The sequence below is a fragment of the Eurosta solidaginis genome, chromosome 5 (assembly GCF_040869045.1).
Source record: "Eurosta solidaginis isolate ZX-2024a chromosome 5, ASM4086904v1, whole genome shotgun sequence".
Taxonomy (NCBI): Eukaryota; Metazoa; Arthropoda; class Insecta; order Diptera; family Tephritidae; genus Eurosta; species Eurosta solidaginis.
Genome location: NC_090323.1, coordinates 243,563,039 through 243,583,830, shown reverse-complemented (window position 1 = coordinate 243,583,830; position 20,792 = coordinate 243,563,039). Strand labels below are relative to the sequence as shown.

Here is a 20,792-nt window from a genome sequence, read left to right as displayed (position 1 = left end):
TGCGACTAAATCGAATATCCCAATGAAAATTACTTTAGAGCTCTCAGCAGCAGCTTTCATTTCATATCCATTATTATCCACACATTCTAGGGTTATCGGTCTAGGTTCCACGTTTGAACAAAATCGACCGGCGCACCTCTTCATTAGAAGCCCCCCTTCACCCCAGCGGGTTAGGGGGTCAGAATATACCCGCGGTAGGTATGCCTGGCGTAAGAGGTGACTAAAATACCAGATTCAAGGGGCTGTGTAGCGCAAACCTAAGGTTGCCAGCGCAAAATATAACTTCTCCAAACCCAGTTGTCAACCTCACCTATCCGCGGCGAATCCTGTTTCACTAACAGACGAGGCTCTGGCGACCCCAAGCTCCTCATGGAACTTGGGGGTGGGGAGGGAAGGGATGGCCTGAAGGTTTAATGTGGCCACATAAATCTTTCCCAGAATGGTGGGGCTGGCACCTTAATGGTGCTGTGGTACCAGAGCGTACCGGTTCTGTATCCGGCAAAGGACCATCACATCGATAACACTCCCCAAAGCCTTCGTGGAGCAACCTTATCGCTACAACAACAACAACAACAACGCACCTCTTCAAACACCGGCGACCAACTAACACACATTTTAGCCTTTACTTATATATATATAGACTTTTATTTTTCACATCACTATAATATTAACACGAAATACAGATATTCGTTGCTTTTGAAATACGGCTTAAAAATTGCACTTGGAACAACTAAAGACTCTCCTGAATTAAAAAAATTCTTAGTACTTTTAATCGCGGGCCCCCTCAGAAACCCTGGGTCCGGGGTTATCCCCCCTCCCCCACCCCTCCCCTCTCTCGCCGGGCCTGGTGATGTGCTATACTTGATATCAATCGCTATAATATTTTTTTATTGATAAGCACGTTGTTTAATTAACGTATACGTAACATTATATTATTACGTATAAACAAAAAAAATTGCAATAAAATAATATTGCGACTATAAACTGAGATATAATCTATCCCATATTTCAAGTTAGATCAAACTACACACGGGGTGTAAAACAAATTCAAAATTGGTTCAGTAGTTTAGGATTCCATCGCGGACAAAAAATGTGACACGTGATTTTTATATATAAAGATTTGCACATACTTCATTTACCTTCTAATTTTTTTACTTACAGAATGTTCTGTTTGCGATCGGTTCAGCGTTTTTGTATTATGTTAACCACTTCAAGCTCTACTCATCATTCTGTGCAAGCCACAGTAAGGCTCAGAAAGTTTTACATCCAAGTAAGTACCGTTCTTCTAAGTATCTCAGAAAATAAGTATTAGTAAGTATACAAATATATTTTATGTGCCCTCAGTCAGGACCTCCCTTGGTGCTCCACATTGGTGTCAGTAATGGCAAATCAGGGTTGAATGGTTTGGCTCTCTTATAGGAAATATGGAAGCTAGTCAAGCAAAGCGATAGTTTTGCACTACAGATTTAATGACTGCCTCCCAGCTGGTAGCCGCACTTGTACCAATTACGCTTAAGTCTCAGCAATATTTATTTAAATTAATTTTGATCACGACTGAATCAGTTAGGAGCGCGTTGTAAAGATCTGCATAAAGGGGATATGTCATTTCGTGTGAGAGAATATGAGATGGCAATTGAAGTGTCCGAAAGAAAAGCTCTACAGAAGATTTATGGTTCTTCCCGGCGAGCATTGAAGGAGATAAAATGATGAGCGGTATAAGCTATACGATGATATTAATGTAGTGCAGCAAATAAAAGCTCAAATGCTAGCTAATGTTATGCGAATGTACGAAGATGCTTCGGACAAGTAACTTTTCCAGTCGACACTGCAGTTTGGAAGTAGAATAAGGGGGAGACCTCCACTGAGTTGGGAGAGGAAGGTGGAGCTAGTCTTGACTTCACTTGGTGCTCCCAACTGGCGTCAGTTATCGCGAAACGACCAAAGCCACTTAAGCGTTTCGGCGGCAGTCGATGATGGATGATGATGATTCCACTCTTTCTAGTTTGACTAAACTAATTTAAAACTTATAATTTTTTCTAGGAATAACGTCCAAAGCCGCTCCGATTGCAAAATTAAATTTAGCTTTAAAACATGAGAAACATAATTTTAATGTACCAGTTATTTGTTTTTATTGTTATGCGTATGTATGTATCCGAGAAGATATTAGGGATATTACGGAAATGAATTTTACGGAACCGGTGTTTGTTATGAATTTTTCAAAACTGAATTATCAGAACCGAAAAGGGCGTCGGAACAATAAAACATGATACATCTACATGGCTAAATTAGGTGATGTTGAGCTGTAGTTATCCCGAAATCCACTTCGACTATATAAAGGTCCGTTGTACTATGCGTTGAAATAACGGCGACTTGAGCTATAATTACTTGAAACATCGCTGCATATCGACGATATAGTCGCCCAGTCTTTGCTTAGCTGACTCCGGCCTCATCTGCAGAAAAGCACACTAAAGATGACAAGTGAAACTCTGAATTCTCTACAGCCCGTCCCGTCCGGATCAATTACCTAGGCAGATACCTGAGACATATCTATTCCCATAATCCCAGATTACTTCAAGCACTAGACAATTCCACGCAGTCACGAACTAGGCACTTCCAGGCCTGATCGATCGCATCACAGTCGAATGCAGGGCATTGATTGTAGCTTGGCTATCAGAGGGCATTTTATGTTTTGTAGCCCAATAGAAATTCCGCAGCTACATTAATGACGAACTAATAACCACCGTTCAGAATATTCGCCTTGCTGATAAATAACGAAGCGGAAATCCGTTAAAATTTATGTTGATATTATCAGCCCCGACAGTGACGATGTCAGTTTTGCCTTTATTGTCCGAATATTTGTAATGATAGAAAAACGAGTTTGAAAGTAAGTGAAAGTACCTGCCTCGCCGCTTTTGAGTAATGTAAATTTGCAGCTATAGAGTTCTTCGTATATTTGGCGATGCACCCAACACCGATTTAGTACATCCGGAACAAGAGGTTAAACGCAGATTTCCCTGCGGTGCAAAATAGGTGCAGCAGCACCGTTACATTCGCAGGTTTGAAAGTATTGTTACGAAAATTAGCAACACTAAGGGGTACTGTCATCTCTAAGCCGATGCTAAGCAGTGACTGTATGGACATCAATAATTCAAACATTATGTCTACACATATGTACGTACACGCAGAGAAGCAACCCACAAACACATGCAGATATCTTATCTGAGATATGCAATTATAATTGTGGAAGTGCCGCTCACAAATACGCGCGCATATGAGAGCTATACACGTACATCTGTAGTTATAATTATATAGCAGTATCTAAGTAAATTCTGGAAGCGCCTAGAAGATGCAAAGAGGAAATCAGAGAGTATAAAAAGCAGCAACAGTAGAGGCGCTACAATCAGTATTGATTAAGCACGCTATTTTTCGAGCAATAGTAGAGTTATTTATTAGAAAGTAGTCTAATAAAGGTCATTTTGCATTATTCAAAAGTGGAGTTATTTATTCAACATTTTAGCGATACGAACGTTAGCAGAGAATTTGAAATAAGAGGGATTGCAGTAAATTCGTTACAGTATCATTCAAGCATATAGAGGAGAGCGTGTAGAACGCCAGCGGGTTAGGGGGTTAGAATATGCCCGCGGTAGGTATTTCTGTCGTAAGAGGCGACTAAAATGCCAGATTCAAGGGGTTGTATAGCGCAGCCTTTTCAGGTTGCCAGCGCAAGATATGGCTTCTCCAAACCCAATTGCCAACCTCACCTATCCGTGGCGAATCCTGCTTCACTAACAGACGAGGCTCTGGCGCCACCAAGCTCCTCATGGAACTTGGGGGTGGAGAGGGAGGGATAGCCTGAAAGTTTAATGTGGCTATATAAATCGTTACCGAGATGGTCGTGCTAACACCTTAATAGTGCTGTGTTACCGGAGCGTACCGGATCAGGACCAGCACATCGATAACGATCCCCAAAGCCTTCGTGCAATAACCTTATCGCTACAACAACAGCAACAACAACAGAGCGTGTAGAAGCAGCGTGTACCAGCTAACATGTCCTGAGTTCTGTCATTAATAGCTTCTCAATGAAAATGCATCTGCGGTATAGCCGCCGCTTGGAATCAGCATAAAACATGTAGGTCTCATCCAGCCAATTTGTGGAAAAAAATTATAAAAGGAACGCCGCAAATTGGAAGAAAACCTTAACCTAGATCTCTTGGAGGTAAATCGTGGAAAGTATTTATTTTTGATGTGAAAATATCTTTGCTTCCGGTAAGGGATAATCTTGAATGTAAGCGTAATATGTAAAGTGTAAGCATACTCGTAGGCGTAGTCTTTGTAAGTGGTATGCTATATAAGGGATATACGTAGAATGTAAATACAGGCGCAGTGTGGGGAATTGATAAATTGTATGCAAAAAAAACTTTCTAAACGGGGTCGGCGCCTCGGCAGTGGTTTGGCAAACGCTCTGCGTGTACTTTTGCCATGAAAAGGTTTTCAGTAAAGTAAAGGAAACGAGAGGAAAAAAAGGAAAGGAAAAGTAAGAAGAGAAATAAAGTGTTATTATTTGTCGGTAACAAAGTTTATCGTTTTTTTAATTGTTTGTTATCGAAAATACATCGATTATTCATCAAAACTATCGATTTGTTATCGGAGTGTCGCCAATTTGGTATGGGAGCGTTATCGAAAATCCATCGTTTTGCTATCGAAATTTTTCTATTTTTTAACTAAAATTTTTCAATTTTTTATCCCAAATTACCTATTTTATATCGATTTCTTAACGAAGAGTTACCGATATCTGTTTTATTTAGTTTTTGCTTTTTAAGAGATTCGATTCCGAGATGTCGGAACTTCCGATCGACTTAAATTTCTTAATCCAATTTCGGTTAAGACGGTTTGAAATCGGATGCATAAAGGAGGTTAATCGATATGAAGGTTTATTGGCCCAACCCATAGAGCTTAATATTAATTTATTTCTCATTCCCTTTCATTAAGTAAATAAGTAAGTGTCTCCAGTGCACTGCTTCTACTCCCGATTTTAATTTCGATTCAGATTAAATCTCTCCCGTCACATCCCTAACACAAAAGTATGAAGATTCTGCTCGTAAATGCTTTTACTGTGCCTACTGCTCATACGCACTGTAATAGCACCGACACATAAGCAATTTTTCATATAGATGAGTTTAACACATACTTATGCATTACTAGTAGATTGCACGTATTTTTATGGATAATGGTAGAATGAGCGACACTGGCGCCATCTGATATTGAAAAGTAGCCAACTCCCCAATTTTGTTCCAAGCAAATCATAAGAAGAAGAATTTGACATTCGCTTTGGCTAAGGGTGTTGGCACACTTTGCAAGCGAAATTATTTTTCCTACTGGTTGGTAAATTTTCTAATATTTTTCACAATTAAAAACTGCAATATAACAATCGAATACGACACAAAATATGTTAGCAAGTATTTTTATTGTATAGGGAGAATGTTCACAACAGTGCTTAGCGAAATTTTGTACGTGAATATGCAAGGCATAATAAACATCAATTGCCAAGTCTGAAGTTCCTTCATATTTACAAACGCAACATCTTGGTTGATTGTGACGATTTTATTGGAATGCATAAGCTTGTGTTAAACGCATCTATATGAAAAATGTCATTGTACCGCGGCCTTAAGGTATGTGGAGCATTAAATTCATTTTCCTTTAGTTACTCATTTCATGTGCAGTCATTTAAATGATGGTTGGTTGGCACATTTGTTCCATAAATTTGTGCCATAACAATGCAATATGTGCACTTACATTTTTAAGTGCTACTTCGATGTAATTGTATGACAATTACAAAATATTTATAACATGGTTTCACTGAAAATTTTCGTTGCATTCATAAAGTAAATATGGATATAACAATTTATGTGCATATTTACGAATATTCATACACACACACATACAAACATACATATTTGTACATATCAGTATTTATGTTGTTTCAAGTACTTGTTGTACTACTAACATATATGTAAACATACATCGGTTTAACAAAATGATAGCCATAGATGATGAAGATGTATGTTGAGTTCTTAAGTGAGTTATAAAATACACAAATTTTGTATTTCGCAACAAAATGATATCTGACCCTGTAGGAAAATCAATGTTTAATTAAAAATTTCTCTAAAGAGTAAATTTTTCCAGAAACGCTTGGGCAGGGGCGGATTAAAGGAGGGGCTGGCAGGGGCTATAGCCCCGGGCCCCAGCATCGGGGGACCCGAGAGCTCGAATAAATAATATTGTAACGAATTTAGGGAAATTCCGCTTATTAGCAACCTTCTGCTAACGTTCCAATCGCTAAACCGCTGAATAAATCTCTCCAATGTTCTGTATTGCAAAGTGGTCTTTATTAAACTGCTTTAGGATTAGTATAATTATACTTCACAATTAAACGTCACTTCGCAACTGATAGCGTGTTTAAATCAAACTGATTACTGACTACTCAGCTTGCTCTGCTTTTATACTCTCTGTTGTCTCGTCGGTATACTTCTCCTAATATCTAGTTGTTTCGAGAACAGTTGCATGTCATGCTTGGTTACCAGCCATATATGTATATGTATATTTGTTGTTTGTAGTCATATGCGTGTGTATATGTGAGTACTACTTCGGCTGATGATGACATGCGTTTGTGAGTATCTCTCTGCTGCCTTGTATGTATGTGTGTACATGATGATTGATTTGTTTACGTACATGTACATTTGTGGCTCGCTTCAATGTTTTTTTTTTTCTGTTGTTGCGTGATTATTTACTTAGTAAACACTTAGAGATGGTAATATTCGTTACAATATCATATTACGTATTTGCGTACACGTAATTTAATTTTGCACCTCAAAATTTATATACAATAGTAATATGGAAAAGAATACACGCACTCGTTAAGAATAAGATAATATAAGCAAGCACGTTCAGAGTTCGGACTATAGTAAGTATATCATGACATATACTCATTGTAATCTGAACCTACTTGCTTAGATTATCACAAAAATACCATTGATGGTACTTGGAGGTTTACCGCAGAAGCCGGTCAACCTCGATGCATGTTTTAGTTTGCGAAAAACGTCATAGTTGCGGCGCTTCAGAAGGCGCCGCCGTTCGGCGAGCGGGCACCACTCGATACTTGTTTAATGTTTATTTTCGCGGAAAAACAACGAAATAACGAAGTTCGTACTAGTGATGGACGATATGGCGATTTTGAACTATCAATGAAAATAGATATGGCGAATTTTGAATCGCGGCTATTTTTTAAAGCTATAGCGATTTTTAATAAGCGAATGTGCAATTTGTATTCTTGGATATAAAAAAGGAATGTTTAAGTTTGTTTACCGGAGTAGATTGAAAGTTATACATTAATTTAGTTTAGTGATTTGATAAGTGACTTTGACAGAGCAAAATCAAGAAAAAAATATTTTTAATTGTATAATAATTTATAGTTTTTAATATATAAGTAGCAAAGAAAAAATATTTGCGGAAATAAGTTATAAAAATAATTATAACAGTTTTTATTTATTTAAAAAATAATGATCATATCTTGCTCCCCCTTAAGTGGGCCCCATATTCATTTTAGTCTCGGGCCTTGTAAAATCTTTAATCCGCCCCTGCGCTTAGGCAGCCACGTTTGAGAAAATCTTCTCAGGTATATGAAACTCTAAATTTCCTGTTAAATTAAAATAACATGCATAACATAAAAAAATATGGCTGAAAAATGGCAACCAAATGGAGCTGCACCACCAATCTTAGTTTGTAAAGCTCGCCCTTTTAAACTCTATTAAACAACAAAAACTCAAATTTTAGTGTCTGAAGAAAACTAGTAAATTCATAGTATAACTAACGAAAAGTAGTTATTTGATTTCTTGGCTAATGAGAACTAACACTTTTTTGTAGTTACTAATCATGTGTGTTTAAAAAAACCTTGCTTTCGCAACTGAAGTAATCCAAAAACTACGCTGTCAAAGTTAACAATCCGGCTTTGAGGGCCTTGCGCATTGAAAACAAACAATAAGTGTTCAAAAAGCTTTAATATAGAGAAAATTTATTTCCCAACCAAAAGATAATAAGTGACTTCTGGAAAATATTAACATGAAACGGCAATTGCTAATGGGGGTTAAACTTAATCTTTTAACATAAATTTCGCGATAAGATTGCGAGGTTTAGTGATAAGTTTTACGCAAAAAAAGTGTAATAGATTACGGCTCAATGGCTTCTTCGGCTGAGTAATGATTTGCGATTGAATCTAGGCGCTCCTCGCCAAAAGGGAATCTGGTTAACACAGACACACGATTAAACGCTTCATTTTTATGACTAATAATGACACCTTAGATGACAATTACTAAATTTAATTTAAGTGCACAGATTCAACTGTTGCTATAAATTTCAAATAAGTCAAAGTTACTTTACAACTCTAGACCCTATATATTAGCAGGGAAACAATAATTAATTGATAATTTTCGTTAGCTACAAATTGAAATTGCCCGTTTTCGTCAGTCATTGGCCACTGGTATTAAATTCCTATAGAGATCAATCCCTTATCTAGTTCTAAACGAAGTCACGCACAAAAACAAACGTTAGTATATATATCAATATATATAGGCTAAGTACTTAGAACAAACACCGCGGTTAGGCAAGCCTCTGATAAGAGGCAACTAAAATCCTAATGTCATACTGGGCTTGTACTTTTATTTGTTTATTTATTTATTTATTGCATAGATTTTATCGCAGGCTTGGCGACCGTAACGGATATTTGTCAAAAAAGATCCGAAAAGGCTCGAAAAGGTTCATAAAGGTTCGGTGTTAGCAACAGGCCAAATACATAAAATTGGACCTCTATCATAATCAGCGGTGGGCAGGTTACCAAATTGAGAATGTGTTAGTAAACACGAACGCGTAGCGAGCACGAACGCAAAATCAATTATTTATTTAGCATGGCGCAACGATACAAGGTGGCAGCATGGGACAGCTGATTTTAAGCTTTTTTATTTGATTTGATAGATCAAATTACGGCGCAGTACGATTTTGACATATGTCCATCGAATTTACAAAAACAAAGTACATGAAATTTTTATATATGTTTGTAGGTATGTCACCATGCTGCCACCTAATGCAAATGGACAATAGCGCCCAGCGACATCTATTGGAGCAAAAATGATAGCGCTCTCATCACATCAACTCGGAGGCATGGCTCGGAATCATGCAACAAATAAAATTATTATATTAATTTGTTGTTTCCAAGACCAACTTTATTATTTTTGTAAAATGTATATTTTACAATTTATGTTATATTAAATAATTATACATAGAAAGCGAGTAAATTAGAAAAAACAAAGTCCATAGACCGTATAGCCCACTATTACAAACCCATGACGGTTTATCATCAGCGATCCTCACATTGCAGGCTTGACGTTTTAACGCATCAGGCCATCAATGCACTTTGCAAGTTTCTATTTAAATAATAAAGTTGGTCTTGAAGACAACAAAATAATATAATAATTAATTATTTACATACCAATAAAACCAAAACATAACGTAACAAATAAAAGTCCAATAGTTTCGATGGCGAATAAACGCTCCTATCCTAAGCAGTATGGATTTAATGCTTCCCTCTCAATTCTTTTCTTGCTGGGCTTTTATAAAATTCCACGTGCTGTGCAGAGTTGCAAACCGCAAAAATTTCTTGCAACATGAAATTGCTGCCACGCATTAATTTATTTTAATAGCCAGCTCATTTAATTGTGTAAGTTAGAAGTACAATAAACTTTTGCGCTCCTCGAAACAATTTACTACACTTAAAACATGTTATATAAGCCTGTACAATGATTGCAACTCATGTTATTATAATACATGCGTAAAAGTGTAATTGTATGTGTAGCTCAAGAATGTTATAGCAATTTTAAAGTAAAGCTGCTCAAAGTAGTTAAATACTTTCGAATGTCTTTTGGGATTTTATGGAATTTAAATATAACATAACTCATTGTTTGTGTGGTCAACAATTGCGTAAGTATATGCAGATACTTTTCAATGCAGTGACTAAAATAGATTTATTATTCTATTGGGAATTACTGCACGATAATTAAACATGCTAATGTGAACTGAAACGTACTGAGATCATTGATTTGACAATCTTTATGCTTCAGTGCTTAGCCAATTAAATATGAGCTGTGCTTTTTTACATCTATATACATGTACGCTTAAACTTTATGTGGACTGCTAAGAGTTAAACTTTATCTACACTTCTGAAAGTACTGCGCCGAAAATTATTACTCCTAAATTTCAATACTCATTATACTCAGATACAACAGAAATATGTGTCTTATGTTTCACGTCTACACTACCTCTATGTATTGTCTCTACAAATGATGTGTGTCCTTCACCGCAACCGATTCAGCTATAGGTTTGCCAAGGGGGTTGTGTGTCTCCTCTTTTCCGTGCAACATGTTCTGTAGCTAGTTGTTTAACCACTGCCGCTAGATGGGTCTCCTAAACATTATCTAAGTGAGGATAAGCGTTTTTTTATCTGCAAACGTAGACGTATATACGTGTAAAAAAACACGGCTATTATTTCTTATTTGTAGATATAGACCACAATTAATTTAAGTTGCCTATAGAGCTTACGCGGCTATACCTTTAAAGTCATTAGGGTTTCTGACAAAATCACTTGCAATCGTAAGATTTCTTTCAACTCTATATTGTTTTACAGGAGCTTGTAGTGGGTGACGTATCCCGATAATAATAATTGTTGGTGTAACAATAAAGACACTCCCCTAGTTCGATAAGCAACTTAGGGTCGCAAGAGCCTCGTCTACTACAGAAAAATGATTCGCCATGGGTTGATGAGGTTGACAATTGGATTGGAGAAGCTATAAATGGGATTCAAGGGGTTGATAAGCGCAATACAAAGCTTTGTAGCTTCAAAGCTTCCGCAACCCAATTGTCAACCTCACTTACGCGAGGGGAATCCTGTTACAAATATCAGTGTATCATACACATATTTAGCTGGGGAGGTTCTGGCGATCCCAAGTCCCTCATGAAACTAGGGTGAGGAGAGTGCGGGATGGCCTAGTAGGTTTAATGTGGTCATATTAGTCGTTCCCGATATGGTCGGGTCAGTACCTTAATGGTGTTTTGTTACCGGAACGTACCGGATCTATATCCGGCAAAGGACCATCAACATCGATAACACTATCTAAAGCCTTCCGGCAGTGTCTGCATCATTAATACAACAAAAACAACAGAAGCTATAAATTGCGCAATGCACCTTCATTCCATAGGGCTGACATGATGTTCACAGAGAACAGGTGTGATAGTCGATTTGCGAAATCATTAGTAGTATCTTGCATTTGCGGGCTTTTGACGTCAAGCTATCCTTTTGTTATTTGTTTATTGATGGGATGGCCGCTATGCAACTTGATGTATACTTTTATGCTTAAACATATGCTGTATATAATCATGTTTGGACCACAGGCGAAGTCGTTCAGCCTTATCCCATTAAAAGAAGTTTTATTTCGAAGGCTCAACTTTCGGACCGTGGGATCAAAAACACGACGTTTATATTATGGTGGGGACAGGGCTTGTATGTGCGGTCCAGGTGCTGTTAGAACACATATTTATCCTCACCTCAAGAAAGCACCTTCTCCTCCGTCGGTGCATAGGCGCATGGGCTATGTTCACATACATCTGACCTCAAAGATACTAAGATGAAAACTTTAAAATATTAGCTATTACTATTTTTAAAGTGAGATGCAGAGAAACCTTTCCTAAGTGACACCTCCCTTGGCCGGACAGTTTTTCGTGCACCATATTTTAGGTAAAACTTTTAGAACAAATTTCCCTCCGTTAGGCGGTCCCTGTCTTACCCGGATGCAGACTGATATTTGCTATGAAATGGGATGCCAACCTCCTACTGAGCGGACACGAACTTCTCGTCGGCGACCAGTGAAACCTGCTTTCATAAAAAATGTATCTAAAGCCATTCTTGGACGGACGCAAACTTCTCGTTAGCGGACAAAGTTAAAGAATAAATATCAACTCATACGTTTAAATAACGTCCTACTGGTTGCAGACATACAAATGTGTTCGATAAACGAAAACCAATTTCGCGTTAGATAAATATGTACTCAGCTTTTAGAAGGGCCATAGTATGTTACTACTCAGTATCGCTATAAAGTAAATGATAAGTAAGCCCTCCAGATTGCTTGCAGTTAGGTTAGGACTTCCATAAACTGAGTGTGTCCATATTGTGACCAGAAGCTTATTCGATGACCAAACTGTAAACTCAGGAAATATAACCTCTCTTATCAAATTACTACGTCCCCTTGGAAAATAATAGAAGTTACCTAGGGCACCCCCGCCCCCACACTAGCGGCTTCTAGACTTCAAAATTTTATTTGCCGTGATCTGAGGTAACTTGCATCCCAACGCTTGATTTCACAATTGTCCTACTTGCTTCATCATCACCAGCTATTTTCTCCTTTCCCAGTTTATCCGCTTTTCCGTTACCATCTATGCCCCTATGATCGGCGCCATGTATTCATTTCTATCTTCTTAGAATTCTTCGAAGCAATTATTTGCACCCTAACACACTTCCTATCGTTGTGCTATGCGGGATTATTGCCTCAATTACAGACTTGTTGTCAATATGAGAGTATACGCTACTGCAGTTTGGGCATTTTTTTATACTCAGCGTGCTTTGCACACAGAGTATACTAACTTTGATTGGATAACGGTTGGTTGTACAGGTATAAAGGAATCGATATAGATATAGACTTCCATATATCAAAATCATCAGTATCGAAAAAAAATTTTATTGAGCCATGTCCGTCCGTACGTCTGTCCGTTAACACAGTAACTTGAGTAAATTTTGAGGCATCTTGATGAAATTTGATATCTAGGTTCCTGGGTACTCATTTCAGATCGCTATTTAAAATAAACGATATCGGACTATAACCAAGCTCACTTTTTCGATATCGAAAATTTCGAAAAACCGAAAAAGTGCGATAATTCATTACCAAAGACGGATAGAGCGATGAAACTTGGTAGGTGAGTTGAACTTATAACGCAGAATAGGAAATTAGTAAAATTTTGGACAACGGGCGTGGCACCGCCCACTTTTAAAAGAAGGTAATATAAAAGTTTTGCAAGCTGTAATTTGGCAGTCATTGAAGGTAATATGTTGAAATTTGGCAGGAACATTACTCCTATTACTATAAACGTGCTTTATAAAATTTAGCAAATACGGATGAAGAACACGCCCACTTTTTAAAAAAAAAGATTTTAAAAGTCAAATTTTAAGAAAAAATTCAATATATTTACAGTATATAAGTAAATTATGTCAACATTCAACTCCAGTTATGATATGGTGCAACAAAATACAAAAATAAAAAAAATTTTCAAAATGGGCGTTGTTCCGCCCTTTTCATTTAATTTGTTTAGAATACTTTTAATGCCATAAGTCGAACCAAAATTCACCAATCCTTATGAAATTTGGTAAGGGCAAAGCTTCTATGACGATAAAAGTTTTCTGCGAAAATGGGCGAAATCGGTTGAAGCCACACCCAATTTTTATACACAGTCGACCGTCTGACCTTCCGCTCGGCCACTAACACTATAACTTGAGTACAAATCGATATATCTTTACTAAACTTAGTTCACGTACTTATCTGAACTCACTTTATCTTGGTGTTAAAAATGGGCGAAATCCGACTATGACCACGCCCACTTTTCCGATATCGAAAATTTCGAAAAATAAAAAAAAATGCCATAATGCTAAACCAAATACGAAAAAAGGGATAAAACATGGTGATTGGATTGGTTTATTGATGCCTTCACATATACAACTAAGGGACACTCCCTTTCAAAACCTTCATTAATACCTTTAATTTGATACCCATATCGTACAAACACATTATAGAGTCACCCCTGATACACCTTTATGACGATATCTCGAAAAGGCGTCCACCTATAGAACTAAGGCCCACTCCTTTTTAAAATAATTATTAACACATTTCATTTGATACCCATATCGTACAGGCGCATTCTAGAGTTACCCCTGGTCCACCTTTATGGCGATATCCCGAAATGGCGTCTACCTATAGATCTATGGCCCACTCCCTTTTAAAATACTCTTTAATACCTTCCATTTGATACCCATGTCATACAAACACATTCCAGGGTTACCCTAGGTTCATTTTCCTATATGGTGATTTTCCTTTAATTTGTCTCCAAAGCTCTTAGCTGAGTATGTAATGTTCGATTACACCCGAACTTAGCCTTCCTTAACTGTTTTTTTTTTTAGTGTCTCTGCTAGATTGTAGGTCTTTATTGACCAGCTAGTTCAACCCGCCAGATTGTACGATTTTGTTATTACCGGATCGGCATAGTATACCACAGACCATCCCATTACCATTAGTTAGGTTCCATTTTTGTGTCGTGTATCGTATCTTTCGACATTTCGGCGCCCTTTCCTTACCCTTCCAATTCTATTGGGAATCTAATTTTTAGTACAGAGTAATGTAAAAAAATTTCTTTAAAATAGTATGTATAGTAAAATTAGCCGACACTGAATGTCCGTCCAAGGGAGGTTTCACTGTATGTACATGTTTGTTTTTCGCAGCATAAAATTGATAATTTTATTATGAAAGCTAATTTATGTATGAAACGAATTTATTTATATAAAATATATATATTTTATATATTTTTCTCATTTCATTTATATAGATGAAGGTAATCACGCACTGCAGGAGTTCCTTGCGGCACGTAATCCAAAACAACAACACAGTAGCACTCTGGAATCATATTTAATCAAGCCAATACAGCGCATCCTCAAGTATCCTTTGCTATTACAACAATTGCGTAATTTAACCGATTCGCGGGCCGATGAACATTTACACTTGTGTGGTAAGTTCACTTACATATCACATCAAATATATTTACGCATACACACAAGAGGCTCATTTATAGACATCAAATTGCCTCCTCAACCTCCTCCATACAATCATAACCGATAGCCTCTTGATATTTTTTTGCAATTTAATTAATATTATTATAACCTCAATAATAATAAATATAGTGAATATAATTATATTGTGAACGTGCTTTGTATTTTATTCCATAGCTTTATATTTATTCATTTATGTATATTTACATTAAAATTTGCAGAGGCACTTAAAGGCATGGAAAAAGTAGCTGAGCATATCAATGAAATGCAACGAATACACGAGGAATATGGTGCTATATTCGATCATTTATTCCGACAACATCAGAAGTCATGCAAGCAACCCATTGATTTAAGTCCAGGTAATTTTATTGATTTAAGTGCATACTCGTGAATAGATAAGAGCCTTCAAACGCAGGCTAAAGTTTCTATTTCAACTTGTCCTTGGAGGTATGTTATAGCAGATGTTCACCAATTTAACCTTCAGCTGAGGAAGCTACTTGATAAGAAGTGCTAAGAGCTCAACCAAAGTAGTACGTGCCTTGCTATTTGTTTTTTTAGAGCGTACCATCTTATTGAACCAAATGTAGTGTATTGGCAACCGCTGTTACCAACATAACACAGAAGGCTAATTAAAATAATATCCTTTCATTAATTTCATACATTTAACCTTCATTTGTTCCATGAATGACTCCTTAGTACCTTTGGTGCCTTTACATTAGGCTTGGTCAGTGATAGCAGATGTAGGAAGTGCGGGTTGGAGGAGGAAACGATCGAGCACGTTCTATGCTGGTGCCCTGCGCTTGCCAGGCTAAGACTTCAGCTATTGGGAGTGATACAGCTGTCAGATCTAGATGCAGCAAGTGGCTTAAGTCCTAGGAAGCTTCTCGTATTTGCGAAGAGGACGGAATTATTTTATAACATAGGTCCTGGTTTTTGATAGGGTTTTTCAGTTTGGTCGTTAAAACACACTTCTGGTAACAGTACGGACTTATTAAGTTTATGTTGGAATGGTGTTTTGCTTGCTTCGCCAAGTCAATGGCGATAATTGCCTCAACCCAAACACAAATCTCGCCATAACTAGAAAAGCTATTTTGTTTACAGCTGTCCAATAATCCATGTGTCTGCATATTAGGTTAACTAAACTGCTAATGGAAGGTTTCTCTCCAAAAACCCTGTGTACAGAGAAACTTTCGTCGAGAAAACGAGGACAATGACATATTAAGCGTTCGGATTTTTCAAATTCGGCCGGACAGTGTGGACAGAAAGGATCCTCCGTACTACTCGTCTGTAATACTTCCTGAAACCGCCCTGCTCACATAATATTTGCGTGAGGTAGTAGTTTAGTTCACCGTGCTTCTTCTCATACAATTTCTTTATATTCTGAAGTAACGTGAAGTTCCAGCGCCCTTTCATCAATTCTTCCCAGCATTTTTGCTACCTAACTATTGTTTGTGATGTTACACTTGGCTTGACATCTTTAGATGGTCGTCCAATCCCAATGTCATACAGATCGGCCATTTCGCTTGACACCAAATAAACTAAAATTTTCCGAAATAAAACAAGTATAGCGTCGTTGGACACCGTCCGATAAGCACTTCCTATTCATATGGCAGTAAATGTAGCCGCTGTATTGGTAAAATTTATTGCACAGCTTCCAAAGGGCAGAGACACTTCGCCCTTACTTGCGGGCTTGAATTTTAGAAAAAGACATCGGAGCAGCAAACCATGATGACTGCTATGGAATCCCACTCTGAGGTCATTTGTGGTGAGTACGAGCTGTGGTGTCGGTAAAATCATAAAAAATACCTATGAGACTGATACAGAGTTGTGTGACCTTATGCAGGATGGAAGTGAATGGATGGTCCTTAGAGAATGGACTTCAGGTGGATTCATACTCGTTCTTTTCCAAATGTTCTCTTATATAAAGTATAACGTCACTTCCTCTACCTTAATGGCATTGGTCTGGAACTGGTAGTAGAGATAAATTTAAGGAAGCTGGAGAGAAACAAACAAAAAGTTTTCGTAGCCCTCTATAAATGCTCAACGTGGTGGAGAGGGTGAAGAAGCCATCGGCGGCATTTAATGCATGTAGAAGATTGCTGGGGTGTACGTGAGGCTTATCGCCCTCTCTCACTCATTAAGTTTTTACAGCGACTATAGTGCCTATCCTATACTATGGAGTCCTTTCGTGGTGGACAGCCACACAAAAAATAACCTACCTTAAATTCGAGTGGTATGCAGGCTTTCGATGTTTAGCATTACGGGAGCCCTGAAACAACCCCCGACAGCTCACTGTATGCCATTCTGCATATTTCACCTGTAAACCTGGTGGCGAGGAATAGCGTTAACAACTGCAAAAAGGCTCAGCGCCTCGTGGCAGACCATGCTATAGTAGTATAGCGTTATCAATTACAGCACGAACAGACTACCTGGCTCCGTGCCTGCGCTTCAAGAAGCTCTTAGAACCTAAATAGAGTTAGATGGTTAGCGCAAGGGAGCCCAAATGGCGGACAAGGCGATACAAATGTACACCGATGGTTCCAGAGTAATGGACGAAGTAGGGTCTGCGCTTTACTATGCTGATGGATTTGTTTGAACTCTTCTGGTTACCAGACTATGGAGTGTGGAGATAGCAGGAAAATCATAAAAATTGGGCGTCCGCTGTGTCCAACAAGCACGACCGAAAGTAACATTAATGTATTGATTCGTAGTATGAAAAATTGTTCGTGTATGAAACAGGAGCAAGTTTCCCGGGGGGCTCTGAACTTCTACATGGTTCCGAACATTAAATTATTATTAAATTATATTCCTGCAGCTTAACATGCAGTCGATCCAATTTTTTATCATCACCAACCAACTACTTAGGCGCTTAGAAACCGGCCCAGCCACACTGGCGGCGTCTGTAGATGACGTTTCAGACATCATAAATGGCCAATAACGGCCAACAATTAGCTCTGTGATGAATCAAGCACTTCGGGATATACACGCTTGGAAACTGATGGCGTGCTTACCGCCAAGGAGGAAAAGACGGGTTCAAGTTCATTTAAAATGTTGCAGGCAAGCCAGAGTTTTTTCTTTTCTAGCCATCCCGTGTACCATGAGATGCGCTCTTTTGCTCTGAGGATTTTGTTTAAGTACTTGATTAATGGCGGCTGCGATGGTGTGAAGGTAGTGTGCTCCGCCTACCATGCCGAAGATCCTGGGCTCACTCCCCGGACAAAGCAACATCAAAAGTTTAGAAACAATGTTTTTCAATTAGAAGCAAATTGTTCTAAGCGGTGTCGCCCCTCTGTAGTGTTTGGCAAGCACTACGAGTGTATTTCTGCCATGAAAAGCTTTCAATGAAAACTCATCTGCCTTGCAGATGCCGTTTGGAGTCGGCATAAAACAAGTAGGTCTTCTCCCGCCAATTTGTTGGCAAAATTAAAAGAAGCACGACGCAAATTGGAAGATGAGCTCGACCTAAAAATCTCTTCGGAGGTTATCGCGCCTTTCATTTTTTTATTATACTCAGTTGAGCAGAGCTCACAAACTTTGATTGGATAACGGTTGGTTGTACAGGTATTAAGGAATCGATATAAATATAGACTTCCATATATCAAAATCATCAGTATCGAAAAAAAATTTGATTAAGTCATGTCCGTCCGTCCGTCCGTCCGTTAACACGATAACTTGAGTAAATTTTGAGGTATCTTGATGAAATTTGGTATGTAGTTTCCTGGGTACTCATCTCAGATCGCTATTTAAAATGAACGATATCGGACTATAACCACGCCCACTTTTTCGATATCGACAATTTCGAAAAATCGAAAAAGTGCGATAATTAATTACCAAAGACGGAGAAAGCGATGAAACTTGGTGAGTGAGTTGAACGTATGACGCAGAATAGAAAATTTGTAAAATTTTGGACAATGGGCGTGGCACCGCCCTCTTTTAAAAGAAGGTAATTTAGAAGTTTTGCAAGCTGTAATTTGGCAGTCGTTGAATATATCATATTGAAATTTGGCAGGAACGTTACTGCTATTTCTATATGTATGCTTAATAAAAATTAGCAAAATCGGAGAACGACCACGCCCACTTAAAAAAAAAATGTTTTAAGTCAAATTTAAAAAAAAAGTTAATATCTTTACAGTATATAAGTAAATTATGTCAACATTCAACTCCAGTAATGATATGGTGTAAAAAAATACAAAAATAACAGAAATTTTCAAAATGGGCGTGGCTCCGCCCTTTTTCATTTAATTTGTCTAGGATACTTTTAATGCCATAAGTCGAACAAAAATTTACCAATCCTTGTGAAATTTGGTAGGGGCTAAGATTCTAGGACGATAACGGTTTTCTGTGAAAAAGGGCGAAATCGGTTGAAGCCACGCCCAGTTTTTATACAGAGTCGACCGTCTGTCCTTCCGCTCGGCCGCGAACACGATAACTTGAGCAAAAATCGATATATCTTTACTAAACTCAGTTCACATAATTATCTGAACTTACTTTGTATTGGTATAAAAAATGGCCGAAATCCGACTATGACCATGAAAAATGAAAAAAATGCCAAAATTCTATACCAAATACGAAAAAGGGATACAACATGGTAATTGGATTGGTTTATTAACGCAAAGTATAACTTAAGAAAAAACTTTGTAAAATGGGTGTGGCACTTTCCATATTAAATAAAATTAAATGAAAAAGTTCTGCAGGGCGAGATCAAGAGCCCTTGGAATCTTGGAAGGAATACTGTTCGTGGTATTACATATATAAATAAATTAACGGTACCCGACAGATGATGTTCTGGGTCACCCTGGTCCACATTTTGGTCTATATCTCGAAAACGCCTTCACCTATACAACTACCACCACTCCCTTTTAAAACCCTCATTAATACCTTTCATTTGATACCCATATTGTACAAACGCATTCTAGAGTCACCCCTGGTCCACCTTTATGGCGATATCTTGAAAAGGCGTCCACCCATAGAACTAAGGCCCGCTCCCTTTTAAAATACTCATTAACACCTTTAGTTTGATACCCATATTGTACAAACGCATTCTAGAGTCACCCCTGGTCCACCTTTATGGCGATATCCCTAAATGGCGTCCACCTATAGAACCATGGCCTTCTTAAAATACTCTTTAATACCATCCATTTGATACACATGCCATACAAACACATTCCAGGGTTACCCTAGGTTAATTTTCCTACATGGTGATTTTCCCTTACTTTGTCTCCATAGCTCTCAACTGAGTATGTAATGTTCGGTTACACCCGAACTTAGCCTTCCTTACTTGTTTTTTAATCTGGGATTAAGTAGCTTTCAAGACGGTGGTCGTGAATAATTTCAGCTTCTCCTCTTTCCTTTTTTGTTTACTTTGTTTCCGCTCTCGTTGCCAGTCACCTCCTCTTTACCATTCCCTTCCTCTACATTTACTGCTCCCTTTCCTTTGCCGTTTTCTTTTCCTCTCCGCCACCTTCTAACAGTCTTTTTTCTGAACTATATCCAATTATACCTTTTACCCGTCTGAACCAGTTGAATTTACAGGGCCGTATATCTTCTTTAATATTCTCTATACAAAACCTTTCTTCTCCTTCGGCAGACCTTTCAAAAGATAATTGTACACTTAATTAACACCGTATATCCTAAAATTCCTCTTTATAGGTGATCTTCTATACTACGGTGGCGTTGAGTGGCTTAACATTTCCGATTTTCTTGGCAAAATCAAAAAGGGTCTGGAGTTGCACGCCATGTGCTTTGTTTTCAAATCAGCGGTTGTGTTCCTGTGCAAAGAACGTTTGCGCCAAAAGAAGAAACTTATGGTAAACAAAAAAAAAATATT

General features: G+C 38.0%; 1 protein-coding gene across 9 annotated transcripts in view; it reads left to right on the top strand.

Moving 5' to 3' along the window:
• The window catches only part of sif (still life), an 843,636-nt gene that overhangs the window by 800,009 nt on the left and 22,835 nt on the right, over nt 1-20,792 (top strand). For all 9 annotated transcript variants that reach the window (XM_067789261.1, XM_067789264.1, XM_067789263.1 and 6 more), the window contains 4 exons: nt 1,162-1,270; nt 14,746-14,925; nt 15,187-15,324; nt 20,615-20,772. In XM_067789261.1, the coding sequence (XP_067645362.1) occupies nt 1,162-1,270; nt 14,746-14,925; nt 15,187-15,324; nt 20,615-20,772 (585 nt within the window). The remainder of the gene's footprint in view (nt 1-1,161; nt 1,271-14,745; nt 14,926-15,186; nt 15,325-20,614; nt 20,773-20,792) is intronic.